Source organism: Pteropus medius, unplaced genomic scaffold (assembly GCF_902729225.1).
Source record: "Pteropus medius unplaced genomic scaffold, Ma_sr-lr_union100, whole genome shotgun sequence".
NCBI classification, from domain to species: domain Eukaryota; kingdom Metazoa; phylum Chordata; class Mammalia; order Chiroptera; family Pteropodidae; genus Pteropus; species Pteropus medius.
The window spans coordinates 7893440-7910570 of NW_024350325.1; the positions used below are offsets into that span (position 1 = coordinate 7893440).

The 17131-nt window shown below is 46.3% G+C and overlaps 1 protein-coding gene across 3 annotated transcripts in view; it reads right to left on the reverse strand.

Moving 5' to 3' along the window:
* Positions 1–11517: 11517 nt before the first annotated feature.
* CAB39L (calcium binding protein 39 like) overlaps positions 11518–17131 on the reverse strand; it is a 138483-nt gene continuing 132869 nt past the window's right edge. For 2 of the 3 annotated variants that reach the window (XM_039839382.1, XM_039839383.1), the window contains one exon: positions 11518–14066. In XM_039839382.1, the coding sequence (XP_039695316.1) occupies positions 13887–14066 (180 nt within the window). In that variant the 3' untranslated portion in view covers positions 11518–13886. The remainder of the gene's footprint in view (positions 14067–17131) is intronic. The other variant, XR_005647884.1, reaches the window with a different exon arrangement.

The following is a 17131-nucleotide window of genomic DNA, read 5'->3' on the forward strand; positions in this document are numbered from 1 at the left end:
CTGAAGATAAATGAAAGATAGCTACTTTGAAAAGAACGAGTCTCTCAACAAAAACAGGTTCAGTTCTTATGCACTTCCTACAGATTTCTAGTATTACATTTATGAGGGCATCATCAGCTGTACTTGGTGGGTGCAGAAAGTTGTATTGGTTTAGGTTTTTGAAAAACCTATATGCTTAAGCAGGAAATATTTGGGAAACCATCTGGAAGGACAGAACAATGATATTAAAAATGCAAATAGTTATACTCTCAGATACATGTGTGGTGTTGACCAGTAATTTTGCCATTCCTGGTTCATTTTGATGCTGAAGTGGCCTTATGAAAGGACTTTTCTGCTGAAATTACTTTAGCATAATCTAATGAAAATACTTTAGCATAATCTAATGAAGGACCTAAAGCAAAAGTTTTCTATGGGCCAAGAATTTGGGCAAGATCGGCTGGGCAGTTCTGCTCCCTGTGGCGCTGGCCGAGATCACTCCGGGCTGCCAGCCACTGGTGCGCAGCTGTGGGCGGGGCTCAGCTGGGTGCAGTACTGAGGCTGAGACAGCCAAGAGACTCCATTCATGTTTCCGGCACCTCTGCTTGGACGGCTGACCCAGCTTGGGGCTGGCCAGGCATCTATCCGGGCAGTCTCTCCGACAGGGCGCTCAGGCCTCTGTACGCAGTGGCCCAGGGCTCCGAAAGGGAGTGCTCCAAGAGGACCACCCACTGTGCGCGCATCCACCCAGCCTCCTATCGCATCAGGCTTATTAAGGTCTCATTGGCCAACGCCAGTCATTGTGGCCGGGCCCAGAGTCCGCGTGAGAGGGGTTAGCACTGGGCATGAAAACCAGGAGATAGAGCTTATCAGGGGCCACCAAAGGGACAGGCCGCTCAGGCACTGAGGAGATCACATAAGTTAATGCTTGTTGAGAATGTCCTGGCCCCTGGGCAGAGTTCTGTTCCCAGAACCACTCCTTTTAATGGAACTGTTCACCTCCCTGATGCTTACAGCAATGACAGCAGGTCAAGTATCTTCAAATTGAAGCTTTGATGACGTTTCTTAAGAAGTTGCAGTAGTTCAAATCTACAAAGCCCAGTTTTAGTTGGTGAACCTGAGAGAAGGGTTCTGGATAGTAGTTTGTTTTGCCTCACAAGTGTGTATTTCTGAAAATTTGTTTAAAAATGTATCTTAAACATGCTAGGGAAAGCCTCGATTATGACTACTATAGTAATGCCTAAACCCTGATCGATAGATGGAAGGCTCACTCACCTTTTAAGATCAATATGGGGCAGGGAGGCTCCACCTCCCTTGGCCAGGGTTGCTGCCAAAGTGACAAACACACCTCAGTTCTTCTTGCCTACCTGAGCCCTGAGGATTGGCTGGAATCAGATGCCACTGGGGCCTCTGCAGACTATGCATGTTGAGAAAGCCTTTTAAGGAGTCACTGCTAGTGGCCTGGTAGTGGCTTGATATCTGCATTAAGATGGAACTGCTCTTCCAGCCATTCTCTGGCCAACCACTCCCCCTGCTTTGGGATGACATGGGTTCTGAATAAGCTAATGGGGAGACAAGGGCGACACAGAGAATGCAGGGTCAGCCCTTCTTTTAAAAAACGCCTCAGCTAGAGAAGTATCATCATCAATAGCAAATATTTACTAAATCTACTATTTTGGTCCATGCCCCCAAATCAAGAAAATATGTCTGCTGATGGAAAAGAAGATACTAGCTCAAACTGCGTAGACATTTTCTTTTTTAAGAAAACACATCTCCAAAGAGACTTTTGTGTTCTAAGTGGCAAACGAAATAATAGTTCATTACAGATGCACTGTTTATTTCAGGGAGCATGTTAATTTGGTAGTTAATGCGAGGTCTCTAAGCAGGGGAGCTGGCCGTCTTTATGTGCTAGAATAATTGGTGATTTATGTACCTGACAATCTTTTCATAGCCCTTTGCACAATGGTGTATTTATGACCGTTTTATAAAACTGAGTATAATTTTGCTCTTGAAATGGATTATAATGTTTTATTGTTGTGACTGTGCTTGTTTAGTCATATCCAAGATTCTTCTGAAGTCAAATACTTTTTCAATTAGGGCAGTGAGGCATTGTGGCAAAAAGTGCATGTGTATGTTTGTGGTGGGGAGGGGTCTTGCTGGCTTACATTTGCTAAAAATGAGACATGCATTTATTTGGACTCTCAAGATTGGAACTCTGAAGTCATCTAGTCTAGTTCATCAACAGGGACACTTATGGCATTTTGAGTGCGACCATTTCCCATTGTTTAGGGCTGTTTTGAGCACTGAGGACATTTAGTGCCCCTGGTCCACACCTACCAAACACCATTGGAATCACCTGGAAATTTGTGCAAAAACAAAACACTGCTGGGGTGGGGGCTGTGGGGGCACGGCCACCCTTGGCTGGGAACTTCTGATCCGTCCAACCGCCCGTGAAAGACTGCATCCCCGCTTCGAGTGTCCTCCAAAGACAGCAGGCCAGCGGGGCTCTGTGCTCACACCCCCCGAGATGAAGAAATCACCACCTCCCAAAGCCACATTTGAACCCTACTCATGACTAAAATGTTATTTTTATGGCATAATCCCATCCCCCACTGTCACCCCCTCATTTCCAGCAGTAGTCCTTGTCTGTAACACAGGCCTCTTTGTGTCTTGCCCCCTTCCACATGAATGCCCTTCAGTACTTGAAAGGAGCCATTGTGTTCCTGCCATCTGTGGCAGGCTCCCACCTCTCCTGTCATTTAAATAGGTTCACACTTTATGGTAAAGCACTTTTTATATTACTTCATTTAATTTTCACACATGATGTAGGGACGATCATTTCTACTTTACAGATAATGAAAAGATAACGTCTCAGGTTCAGTGACTTAACCAAGGCTGCACTGCTAGTAATTGACAGAGCCACACATGAATCTCGTTCTTCAAATTCAGTGCCTGCCACAATTTTCACAGTATTCACTAAAATTTATCCAGTCTCTCCCTCTCCATTGTCTCTGTTCTTCCCATCTCCAACTCTGCTTGTCTCCCATAATAGAAGGAATCAATGACTGCAATTTTTCATCCTTCCCTGTATTCACATCCTTTACCGTATGGCTTTACAAGCTCCTTCCATCAACAGTTTTGAGTATATTTCTCCACCCTTGATTTGGGATTCAGTAGAATGAAGTGGAAATGTCATCATGCCCATTCTGATATTAGGCTCCAGAAAGGCTTTGTGTCCCCACCTACTCTTGCATTTCTGCCATCACCAGATGCATTTCAGCCAGCCCTGACTAATTTAGGCGACCTCCAGCCCACCCACAGACATGCAGGAATATATAACTGGTTTCATTTAACTTACTGAGTTTGGGGGGATTTGTTATACAGCAGTTGCTAACTGATACATTTTTCCAACCTTCAGAAAACAAAGACTTCACTTTACCCATTGTTTTCCTTTCCCCGAAAGCCCATGCTAGCTTTCGTAACATCTCATCTTTCGGTCATTCCACAAACTGCTACTACTTTCTGCCCCATTCTTCCTGTGGGAAGGTGCTCTCAACTGCTAATGGCCAAATTCTGCCTGGCCTCTGCGGCCGTTAGTGCCTCGTACTGTCCGGCACTTCTAAAACTCCTTCCTTGGCTTCCATGACACTTCACATGTTTCTCATCTCCCTGTTCATCCCAGGGGTCTCCCCTTTCCTTCTTGCCTCTTGCTTCAAGGACCACGAAAGCGCTGACAACTGTTTCCAACTCCACATCTCTTCAAAATTCTGGCTTTGTGTATGCCATGTCCACCTGACAGCTCCCCCAGGAGGTGCTGTCCATTTTACCAAGGGAATGATTGCAGGCCCAATGGAGGAAGGACCAGCACAGGGAGAGACTAGTCGCCAGGGCTCCAAACAGAAAGGTACCACAAGAATCCAGGCAAGTGGTGATGCGGCCAGACTCGGGGCATCAGGGTTGCCAGAGGTCACTGAGTTATCTGATCAATGTGTTACCTTTGTTCCACCCAAGTCACAGATAACATTGATAAGGGCCTGGCAGGAAGAATACAGTAAAGATTGTTATTTGTTTTAGCCACCTGTTGGCTGCATGTCCCAGAAATTGAGGCAGGTACAGCTTATAAGTGAAACTAGAATTTGAGCATTGTTGGATTCTATAGGACTTGAATGGGAGTGGGGAGCATGGAGGAGCCATGGAATGGAAGTATGGCCTATTGGGGAAGTACATATGGTTGTAGCATCAGCCGGTGAGGAGTAGGAGGTTGGCAGAGAAGAGGGAAAGCAGGAAGCACCTTGAGAACAATTCTGAGGCGCTATAGGGAGGCACAGAGGGTTTCAAGCAGAGGAGTGACACGATCGGATTTGTATCCTTAAACAACCACGCCAGCATCAGTGTGGAAAACCCATCAGGACGGAGTGAGAAAGCAAGGGGAGCAATCGGATTGCTGTTGGTTGGTTCAAAATGAGAAGTGATGAAGGCCTGAGCAAAGGTGCATTTGTGGGGAATAGAGGAGCAGATGGAAGAGTGTGCCTGATCGAGCAGAAAGAGGGCCCGAGTTGCAGGGTGTTGGCAGGATCTACCAAGTGGTGGTGCCCAGGGCAGCGACAAGGGAAAGACGCAGTGAAGAAACCAACATTGCCCCACCCCTGAGCGTTCGCCACCTAGCTGGGGAGGTAGCTTTAATGTGGCGGGAAGCCAGGAGCCAAGAGTGGATATTTAAGCTGATAGATGAAGGATAAGAATGAGAGGCAACCATACAAAGAATGCTGGGAAGATAGTTCCAGGCAGAAATAGTAGCATGGAAGAAAGGCCCTGGGCAGGAAGTGAGCAGCTGCTGGCTTTACTGGGCTGTTCTGGGTGAGGGGAGTTGGGTGGGAAGCGGGAGAGTTTGTTGGTTTGAGAACAGCAATAGCCACTTTCTCACCATGTGGACACGTCATGCCTGAGAATGAAACCACACGCAGAAGGCAGAGGAGAAACCGAGAAAGCCCTGATGACGTGGTTTGAGTTCCTGGGTTCAGCCATGCCTGAAACTCTTATTACCCTTTGGAGTTCCCAGTATGTGAATATTTTTTTTAAGCTAATTAGAAATGTGTTTCTATCACATCCAACTGAAATGTCCTAACCCAGGTCTCTTCCAGCCCTATGATTTGATCATCCTGAGCCAAGAAAAGAGATTGCTTTAAGATGAGTTGGAGTATAAACTCTCATCGGCTGTAATAAAGGAGAAAAGCTTGCGGCTAGAAAGGATAATTTGGTCAAATAATGGCTTTTTTGGGTAGGGTGACCTGTCCAGGTTGGATGGCAGAGCAGGAAGGATGCTGGAGAAAGAGCAACTGAAGATGGTGGACTCTGATAAGCTGGAGAATACGCTATTTAAGGAAAGACATTTAAGGCAAAAGCAGTGGGTTAGTCTTGGAAATGTTGGGACGTCTCTTCCCTCAGCGGGGAGGAGAAGCAGGTGCTTGGATGTGTAAAGAGAGGAGAGAAAGACGGTTGCGTGTGAGGGCTCGGCTTTCGCAGAGAAGATACAGAAACCAGAGTCATCATCTCAGGTGGGGGATGATCTGAGGTGAAGTAAAGTTGAGGGTTTTGAGGAGCGTCGCCATGGAAAATACACGAGGAAATGATATCAACAACCATTCTACCCTTCCAATAAACCACCTCACCGGAATCACCTCGTACCAACTCAGGACTTACTTTTTGTGACTTCTTATCTAGTTATCATTCTTCCGAAACAGAATGTCTCTCTTCAGGTGGGTAGTTTACTCTGGGCTAGATTTTGAGTGTCTTACGCTGGAGAATATTTGTTATGGACTAAATATTTTTGTTCCCTTACCCTTAAGATTCATATGTTGAAGGCCTAACCCCCAAAATGACTGTATTTAGATGTGGGACCTTATGGAAATAATTAAGATTAAATGAGGTCATAAGGGTGGGGCACTGATCAGAAGGCCATGTGAGAACAAAGGGAGAAGGTGGCCATCTGCCAAACCAGGAACTGAGTGGGTGGGCCCCTTGGTCTGGGACTTCCCCGCCTCCAGAACTGTGAGAAATAAATTTCTGTTGTTTAAGCCGCCCAGTCCGTGGAGTTTTGTTTTGGCAGTTGAGCTGACTGATACAGTATGTAGCATGGTCTTGAAAGATGAAGATTAAGCTTCTGAGCAGGAGCGTGCTAACAGGATCCTAGGACCACATATGCCTCTAAGGGCAAAATGTACTTCCCTTCCTGTGCCAAGCTGGGGGCAGCAGAGGGATGAGCCCCTATTTGCCCATCTCAGGACATGGAGTGAACCCAGTGTACCAGGTTTGCCTTCCTCTTCCCTTGACCTCAAAGAGACCTGAGCCTCTTCCCAGGGACCTGGGAACTGGTCTGGGTGAGTCAGCCTCCTCTGAAGAGATGAGGGGAAATTCTTGCAGACTGGAAGCAGAAGCTGTGGATCCGGGGTATTGGCTGGCTCTGGGTTTTGTCTGGTGGTCTGCAGCCTTTTGGACCCTCACATGCAGCCCTGGATGAGGTTAAGACCCAACCTTGCCGCCCCCAGTTTAGGGCAGGGCATGGCTCGCTGGCGGTAGTCAGTCTCCTGTTCTGGAGTTGGAGGGAGGGAAGGGCTGACAGTGGAGAGGGCTGCGTTTGGTGAGGCAGCACTCTACACCTTCCTGAGCTCCTCAGCCAGTGGCCTTGGGCAGCCTGGGAACCTGGGTAGCCTGGGCAGCCGCCATTCTGTGAGTTGTTCTGTGGTGAATGACTCATAGACTCACCTCCTGGGGCGAGGGGAGGCCACAGAGAGGAGCTCTGAGGAGTGGGCACATCTAGCATGGGAAGGAGCTGGAACTGCAGGGACACCAGGGGATTGTCTCCAATGAGGTGGCCCGCAAGCTCATCACTGCCTTTCCACAGGCAGCTCAGACCCCAGCTGACCATGAAGCCAGGGCCACATTCTGAGCCTTTCCTGTTAGTGATGGTGAGCAAGACCCTGCCCCACTCCTTGCCCTGGCCCTCTCCTCTGTGTTTCCTGGCTACACCTGGATCCAGACAAACTCAGAAAAATGACAGCTGGAAAAAAACCACTCTGCTCGGAAATGGTCCCTTGTCAAGGTGAAAGGCAGCCTGGTGCTGCCAGACCTGCCCAGCAGCTGCGGGCACGCCCTCCTCCTCCCTCCCAGCACAGAGTCTCATTCATAGGTCAGGCAGGTCATGGCCACGTGAGTGTCACGTTCAGTGCCCAGAAAATGGCAGAGGCTTCTTCCTCTGCAGCAGGAACAACAGGCTGCAGTTAGGGCCTCGCCTCTGTTCCAGAAACTAGGGTCTCGGTCAGGTCCTCCGGAGAACAGGGTCTGTGGAAACAACAAGGCCCTGGCTGAGCGGTCAGTCGCCCTTTGTCCCAATGGCACTTTTAAAAATGGTGTGACAGCGTGGTCTTTGGGGAAATGGGGATACCAAACCTTTCAATGACCAGCTCTGGCCAACGTAGCTAACTGGCTCAGACGAAGGCTCAGATCGGTGTTGCCACGTCCAGGCCTGGTGGAGACCGAGGAAGAACCTGATGGCTGTCGGGGACGGAGGACCCAGGGGCTGGCGGGAGGCGCGGCTCGACTTCCTGCAGCCCCGCAGCCCTCACTCCTGACTGAGCAGGAGGATGAGGCCACAGGGAAGGACCGCGGTTTCCTCCTGAGCCTCCCCTGGGAGGTGAGGAGACAGTCTTCAAGGAGGAGGCAGCTGCGGAAAAGGTAAAAATACAAGGAAAACAGGAGAAAGGATAGGTGGATTCCAACACTTGCACTGCAGCGAGTAATGAATGAATGGCTTCCTCCTCACTCAGGCTTCGGTTGCCCCCAAATCTCAGCGATCCCCCAAATCAGCGCCTCTGGCCCACGCCTTTCTCGAGCTCCGATTCTTGTGTCTCAGGCGCTGGATACCTGACTGGTCCAGCGCTGAGCTCAGCATCTCTCTTGTGACTGCTCCACGACCTAAGTCCCGTCGTGGCCGAGCATGTCACCAGACACATGCCTCTGAGGTACCCTCTTCCCCGCCCTTGTCTTCTAGAAATGGTGTAGAACTAAGCCCGGTCAGTGCCAAGCCCTAAATTTCTCCACGTTCTACAGCTCCTGCCTCTGGGCCCTGGGTCGAAATCATGCTCCACCGCGTGCTCTCTGGATAATCCTGGGCCTCAGGCTTCACGTCGGTAGAATCGGGGTAATGAGAGTACCCGCCTCCTAGGATGGCTCTGAGGACTGAGCGAGCTTAGTGCCTGTGAAGCAGCCAGAGCAGGGCCCGCCCGAGCAAGACTCAGTTAGCAGGAGCTGTTCTTGGCGGGTCTGGCCGTCTGGTGCCCCTGCCCAGCGCCGCCCGTGCAGAGCCTCCTTGCTCGGCTCAGACGTGGAGGTTCGCACAGCGCTTGCTGCTTAAAGACCAGCTGCCGAGACACGGCGTTAACCCTTAGGCCAGCGCCCAAGGCCCGGCTCCCAGCCTCCTCCGGCGTCCACAGGCCCACATGGGCTCGCGCCCCGCGCGTCTCTGACCGCGCTGAGCTTCGCGCCCCGTGGCTCTTCCTCCTGGATCCCGCACTGCAGTGGACGTGCTCCTCCCCCGCCTCCTCCTCCCGCCTCCTCCCACCTCCTCCTCCCCCTGCGGCGGGCCCACGGGGTGCCGAGGGGGCAACGCGGGCGCCTCTCCCGAGCCCGCAAGTCACGTGCTGTAACTCGCTGATTCCCACGCCCACCCTGTGACGCGCATCCTCTTTTCGCCTCCTTCTCCCAGCAGGAAACGGAAGCTCAGTGGCGCTGGGATTACGTCCAGGCGTGGCGGTGCCCAAAGTCCCCACGGTTGCATCGATTTCACACAAAGCCCTCGTGTCATTTTAGAGTGAAAAACAGAGGTCTTCGAGAGGGCGAGGACATAAAGAGGCTGTGGACACAGGGCCCTCAGAACAGAACAGAAATGGTGACTTTGTGATGTGTGGATGTAGCTGAGCTGGAACACGTTTCTGGAATTAATGAAATTGGGCTGGTCTCAAGAGAGCTGTCAGAGTTGAGGGGAAATGAGGTGGCAGCCACATTTGCACTGGAAAGGTCGGTGCACGGGTAGCCGCAGACCTGCTGGCTCACCCTACAGGAGTGGGGGACCACCTGCACCTCCTCCTTCAGCTTCTGCTAACCCGGGCTGGGCCAGGGGCGCTGCCCAGCGGGACACACCCAGAAGGTAGGGCTGGGAGGCGGGGCGGTGTGGGATGCAGACCAGCTCTTCCTCCTGGGCCCCCACTGCAAGACCATCTTCCCTTCGCTGCGGACACAGGCCCGGTGCCCAGCCTAGAGGGATGCGCTTATAAAGGCCGCTTACCCAGCTCTCATCCCTCCGGTAAGCCTGGTGTGTCACTCCGTGGTTCTGGTCCCCGGACAGCCCCTCAAGGCCAAGGAGAACGAGTTCACTGGATTTTGAATTAAGTGAAGAAAGAAGCATTTGAATAAATAAATAAATATTTTGATTGGTTTAGGCTTTAAATTTCAGAAGAACTGAAACTAAGGGAACTCATTTTTTCCAACCTTCCTCGAAGGATAAATTAATATGTATTACATGTTCTCTCAAAGAGCCCCTACGTTCACAGCTTTTTAAAGTAACATAATGGCTGACAGTGCAGTGATTAAAGTACGATCAATATGGAACTGACGGTAAAGGAGTCGTGACTTTTTGAGTGGTTTTGTAACTTATTTGAGGGTATTGGTGATTGTACACCCGCTTCCCTGGGAGGCAGTGATGAGGGACAGGCGATGCCCACAGGAGTTGGAGGGCCTTCCATCGGAATGTCTGCCTCACCGTAACCCGGTGGTGCCGGGCCACCGAGGAACGTGAAATGCAGGAATGGCTGGCGAGGCAGCAGCTGCTCCTGTCAGCAGGTCTAAGCTACTATGATGTCCATCGGAAAAGGCAAGCCGAGGAAACAAAAGCAGGTGTAGAACTGCGATTCGAAATAATATCTGTATATTTAAGGGATTGCTCCAAGTGACAGAGAGATTCAAGGCTGATTCCCTATCTTACACCTAGGTCTCATTTGATCTTCCAAACATCAGCCAACCCAGTGAAGTAAACTTACCTCCCTTAAGTGAATGGAGCTTTTGAACTCTTCGCATTGAGTTACCCTTTAGCCCTGGATTCCAGGATTCCCTTTGTTCCTTGGTGGCCATGATGAATGAAGTGTCTGCCTGCAGGGTGGAGAGCAGGCCTGGTGGGAGGTGGCCTGGACACTCAGCCTGGTTTGCAAAGATTCAGCTTTTGGGGCCAGATCTGGCCCTAAATCTTGCCTCTGCTGCCAGCTGGTCTGGAGCAAGTTACTCACCCTTTTTGATTGAATGTTCTCCTCTGTAGTAGAGACTGGCACAATTGAATAAGGTGTCTGTGGAGGCCTAGTGCAGGCCAGGATTATCGTTCTGCTTTACTTTGCTCTCATTACGGCAGTTACAAAACAGTACCTCCCATATTTCAAAATAAAATTGTTTTGTTCACGTCCATCTTTAATCTTTTCAGTCTTCTTCAGAACGAGTCTAGCTTTCCAAGGTCTCTTTGTATATTTCAGGCCTTTATCTAACTACAGGCCCTCATCACAATATCCAAAACCTTCCCGAAAGGACATGGATGAAAAGATGGTGATTATTCATGCCACATGTACATTGGTCTTTTGGATAAAATAGCAAAAGCAAGAAATACAAAAATCTTAACTTCCTTTAATATAGTAGACTTGAAAGATCTGTAAAGATCTATTTTGAAACAACTATCTTTTCATATTTAAAAATTCTAGTAATTTTTCTATTTCATTTTCCTTCACATTATTAACAATCACTTGTGGGCCTTGTGAAATTTCCAGACTGCACACTGGCTCAGAGCAGTTGTGTTCCAAACAGACAAACCAGTTGGGTTAGTGACAGAGGCTTTGAACCCACGGAGGCTGGCAGTCAAGAACAGTTGGACAGGGCTGCGTGCCACTCGGCCTTTTCTCCAAGGATAATCCTAACCTTTGTGCATATGCCTGGCTTTAGCCGAGAGCTTCGTCCAAGAACATTATGGTCCCAACCTCTGCTGGCTTCGCTCTACCCCAGAAGCCTCCCTGGCTGCAGTGGGGGAGGGGGCATAAAGCAGTTTCTGACACCCTAGACTTTCCTTGTTTGAGGAAGAAAGAGGGAAGAAGAGTAGAGGTTTGGGTTCAGGCCACTGTGGGTTTGTGTCCCAGGTCTAGCCCATGCTGTCTGGGATTATTAAGCTGCTCACAGCCTCAGTTTCCTCAAATATAAAATGGGAATGGACTCTGGCTGTTGTGAGGCACTGATAACGAGATGTGTATGTTCAGTGCCGGGCAGGCGGTGCTCCGTCAATGGCAGTTGCGTCTAAGGACAGTGTTGACAGGGGAGCACGCAGAGGACGGTGGGGGGCTTCGGGCAGCCTGAACACCCACCGAGAGGCTGCCTGTGCTCCGCCTGCACTTCCCCCGTTTGGGGCGGTGGCAAGAACACAGACGCAGGACATGTAGAGGAATGAGACCAACCACGGAGTATGTGGCACCTTTTTATTTGATCAGTCTTTATTTTAAATGTGTGCTTTTGAAATAGCTTATTAAATATGACCTTTTCAAAATTCAATTCTCACAATATTTACAGTGAATTTTGTGCAAACATATTTTGACTGTGAGCTTTTGGCTTCCTTTTTCACGTAAATAATTTACAAATTTGTATTACAGCAAAAACCCAGCCACTTCATTTATTCCCTCTTAAGACTCTAGTTTTGTTTGACAGGTACTAAACTAGGATGAGGGGTTGCTAGCAAAGAGCTAATTTAAGCCCGGGAGAAATAACATATATTTATCAAAAAAGGTTATGTCAAGACCTTGCTTTTCAATTGAAAACACATGTCCCATAATGTTGTGGGACAGTATTTAAGCAACTAAATACATTTACAATGGTTATTGTGCCCTTTTTTTTTTTTACATTCATCTCTTTTAACCAAATAAGCAAAACAAGAAAATCAAATTCTAAAGGACTTTGAAAGGTTATGTCAAGACCTTGCTTTTCAATTGAAAACACATGTCCCATAATGTTGTGGGACAGTATTTAAGCAACTAAATACATTTACAATGGTTATTGTGCCCTTTTTTTTTTTTACATTCATCTCTTTTAACCAAATAAGCAAAACAAGAAAATCAAATTCTAAAGGACTTCGGACTGTCTGGGAATGTCATAAAAGTGGTCAGACTTCAGTGACTAAGAAATGAAGGTCGTCAGACAGGCTGCTGGCTGACCCTCCCCTGCTGGCCACGGCTAGAGCTGATATAGAAGGTCCCGCGGGTCCCACGCCATATGCTTCAGGATTCCACGCTGGGCACAGAAGAACATGAACCTGCGCCCCAGCCAAGATGGGTGAAACCCTGCCAGATAATTCTTCAGATGCAAAATGTACAGAGGGCGCTGACCCTGGAGAAGGACCCCTAGAGAGGGGTCGCCCCCTCTCTGGGTGGAGAATACGGCACCCAATATTGTTAAGTCAAGGCTCCTACAAAAGGCAATAAGTCATGATGTAGAAACAGAATTGTGAAAAGAATACAGGTTAATGATTGTTCCTTTAATGTCTTGTAAATATAGCTTTAAATTTTCATTTTATATACTTGAGGTCTGAAAACAAACCATGACTTTTTTTTTGGTTCCATGCCTTTTTTAAAAAACACAAATTAAATCCTTAATCATCCTAGTATGCAAGAGAGTATTTGGGACCAACATTTTACAGGTTTTCTACCTTCTCACTGAAGACTTTGATGGGAAATTAGAGTGATAGATTATTAGAAAATAAACTGAAAAAATTTTGTTTAGTCATCTGAGAATTGTTCCATGCATTTAATCATTTGCCCTCCCAATGGCAATGTTCCCTTATTACATAAAAGTGGTATAAAGATTTGTGCAACCCTCTGGACACATGGTTTTGTACACACTAGGCATCGCAATGCAATGATTCCTAATCTAAAACACACCTTAACCACAAAACATTTTTCCCATCGTAAGAATTACGGATGAAACACTCCACGCATTCACAAATGCGACAGAAGTCAGTGTGAAACAGTGGTGACCAGAGCTAGAGCTGTGGTTCTCAACTATCTGTTCCAAGTTCTCAAGTGAGCGGGTTACACCACATGGGTCCCCTCAGCCCGTGCCTCTTGCTAACCCACCCTATCTGTACTTCACTGGCTCCACGCTAGCACCCCCCACCCCCACCGCAGGATGGAGTCGGGGTGTGCCAGGAGCCAGGCGTGCTGAGGATGGAACGTGGGACAAGTGAGCAGCAAGGAGGGCTGGGCAGGGAAGTGGACCCCGATTCCCCAGGAAGTCAGGAACCATGAACTACTGTCAAAAGACACGGGCCGGGAACAAGAATACATAATGACTAAAAACATGGATCATATTGTTTCAGATCTTTCAGCGCCTTAAGAAATGTGTTTATCCAAGTGCAAATAGGTGAAACTGTCTTATGCCTCTGGTCCCATGCCCAGCTCTTCTCTGTGAACTGAATCCTCTTTGAGGACTCAGTGATGCCCATCATTTGGGCTCTTCCTTGCCGGCTCACAGCGACTGAGGGCTCAGGTCTGCAAGCACACGGCCCTGCCGCCTGTCACCAAAAAAGGGTTAAAATCGCTGTTATCAATGCCTAATACAATGGGTCTGATTTCTCATAAATAATCACAGACTTGATTAAAATGAATATATTATTCTAGGTTAATTCTTTTTCATTCAAATGTTTATATTCTATCTACCCCGAACAATGACTTGAGAAAAAACAGGCACCTCAAAAGCCTTGCCAAGAATGATTACTTTTTGAAATGACACTTTGTACAAACTGAACAAATGAGGAAGTGACTGTGGCAGGAAACGCTGAGACTTCAAGGGGCTGTTTTCTTCAAGTCTCGAATCTGTTTTATCAAGTAGTTCTTCTCGTCAGTGAACTGCTCGTCGTCCGTCCTTTCTTTCTGGAAGCTGCTCAGAAACTCAATGAGCTTGGGTTGATTTTTTAATAGAATCTCCACGATAGGCTGCGTTTTGTGAGGACTGGCCACAAACACCTGAAACATAAAGAGACAAACATAGAGGACAAAGAACGCACACCAGGGACGACGCGGATCCCACTTGTGTTTTACATGGTACCTGTGTTAGCAGAACGTAGAAAGCCTAGATCAAACTTCCTTATTGAGGAAAATCAGTAATTCCCCTTTCACATTTGTTTTCTATATATTCTATATACATATATTTAATATATTTAAAATTGTATAATTATATATTTTAAGTTACAATTAAATATATAATTACATATTGAATACAATATATTCGATATATATTTAATGTAATGTATTCAATGTATAATATATTTAATATATTCATCTGGCTCAAAATTCAAAAAGGACAAAGGTGAAAAGTCTCCCTCTTACCTTCCCTCCCTGGAGGTCACCAGTGTTACTGTTTTCTTATGTATATGGAGTTTTAACATTTACAATTGCCCAGGCCCCACCTCCCAGAGATTCCAGTTCAGCAGATCTGGGCTGGGGGTCTGGCATTCTGTATTTTGATAAAGCTCTTATGTGTGCTCCAGGTTGAAATCATAATACTGGACTAATAGCTCAGCTCTACTATAAAAGACAGAGACAACTATAATTATAGGACACAATCACTCAAAACTTTAATACTGATTGGCATGATGTTTTGCAATGGACATACTTCCTAGTTAGATGCTATATGCTATATGTATGATTACAGGACCAGAATACCCACAAAAGTACTGACTCCCATATAGCTCTCTGGTTGCATGTTCTGTGCTCCTGACTCTAAAAGGTCTGAGTGTTGCACCACCAGCCCCTCTGCCCACAGCCTCCACATTCTGTACCTCAACAGTGCACGACTCTACTCTGAACATACTAGGAAGAAGGATTGGTTATGGAACAGTGGGGGCTACAAAGTTGAGCCCTAAAGGTTCCCCCAACTCAGCAAATATGGGGATGGAGAAAACTACAAAAGGATGTTAGGAACCTATAAGGAAGAAATAAGAGGCTGCAGAAGTTCAAAGGAGATGGAGATTATATTAGATTCTGCTTTTGGAACAGAAGGGCTCATGGTGCAGGTGACAAGAGAGCTAGTCTATGAATCAGATTTTCTATTTCTTCTTGAGTCAGTTTGGTAGTTTGTGTGTTCCTAAGGATTTGCCCATTTCATCAGTAATTCCCCTTTCACATTTGTTATAGGTTATCTAATTTGTTGATGAATAATAATTCATAGTGTTCTCTTATAATCTTTAAAAATTTTTTCTATAAGGAGAATGAATCAGTAATCAAAAATCTCTCAACAAAGAAAAGCTTAGGGCCAGATGACTTCACTGGTAAATTCTGCAAACTTTTAAAGAATTAACACCAACTACTTCAATTCTTCCAAAATATAAAAAAGAGTTATAATACTATAATGAGTTATAGTATTACCTTATGAGTTATAGTATTACCTCTTATGAGTTATAGTATTACCTTGATACCAAAGCCAGACAAAGATATCACAAGAAAACTACAGACCAATTTCCTTTATGAATAAAGATGCAAAAATCCTCAACGAAATTCAAGCAAACTAAGTCCAGCATCATATTAAAAGGATTATATGCCATGGCCAGGTAGGATTTATTCCAGAAACACAAGGTGGCTCAACATAATAAAGTCAATGTACTACACCACATGTACTGGGGTGAACTGTGTCCCTTCGAAGGATGCATGTCCAAGTCCTAATCCTCGGTACTTACGAATGGGATCTCATTTGGAAATAGGGCTGTGATCAAATTAAGATGAGGTCATACTGGGCTAGGATGCGCCCTAATCCAATGACTAGTATCCTTATTAGAAGAGAGATATTTGGGACACAGAGACACACAGGGATACACAGAGGAACATGCCATGTGGAGATGGAGACAGAGATTGGAGTTATGCAGCTATAAAGCCAGGAATGCCAAGGATTGCTGGCAACCAGCAGAAGCCAGGAGAGGCACAGAACGGATTCTCTCTAAAAGCCTCCAAAAGGAACCAATCCTGCTGACACCTTGATCTTGGACTTCTAGTCTCAAAACTTTGAGAAAATAACTTTCCATTGTTTTAAGCCACTCAGTCTATGGTACTTTGCTATAGCGGCCCCAGGAAACTAACGCACCACATTAGTACAGTGAAAGAAACCGCACGATCATTTCACTTGATGCAGAAAAATTACTTGACAAAATCCAACACCTTTTCATGATAAAAAAAGAAAAACTCAACATGGGATAACTCGATATCCAAATGCAAAAGAATAAAGTTGAGCCCTAACCTCATACCATAAATAAAAATTAACTCAAAATTGGTCAAAGACCTCAATATAAGAGCTAAGAAAACTTTTAGAGGAAAATATAGGGGTGCAACTTCATGACCTTGGACTTGGCAATGTATTTTAGCTATGACCAAAAGCAAAATCAACTAAAGAAAAAATAGATAAACTAAACATCAAAGGTCAAAACTTTTGTGTATTACTGCTGGATTCTAAAGGGTCTTTGCGGTCATCAGAAGGTTAAATGATGTGAGGTCTCAACCTGGAGTTCAGACTATATCAAATCCATAGACAAATCAATGGGGCTGCACTGTATATGGCTAGTCAGTTCAATGAAAGACTGCATTTCCGTTATTCTGCATAAGAGAGAGTGTTTACATATCACTGTAATAAGGGAGAGAGGGCGACTGCTGGCAGACACATAGCTAATGAGTTGCTCAGGAATAAATCTGTCTGGATTAATTCCCCAGGGAAGTGGCAGGGTGCCATTTCTGTACCAATAGGTGAGTGTAGTTTGTTTGTTGAACACTGTACTAAAGAACAAATGATTCTTGATTCTACAAATTAAAATATACCGTTATCTCTTAAAAAAAAAAACATAACTTTTGTGTGTCAAAGGACACTATCAAGAGAGTAAAAAGACAACACACAGAATGGGAGAAAATATTAATAAAGCATAAATATGATAGGTGTCTATAATCCAGAATACATAAAGAACTCCTATAACTCAAAAACAAAAATACAAACAACCCTTTTAAAAAGGAGGTAACAGTATCTGCAGATTGCTTGGTGGCTCAAGCAAGGT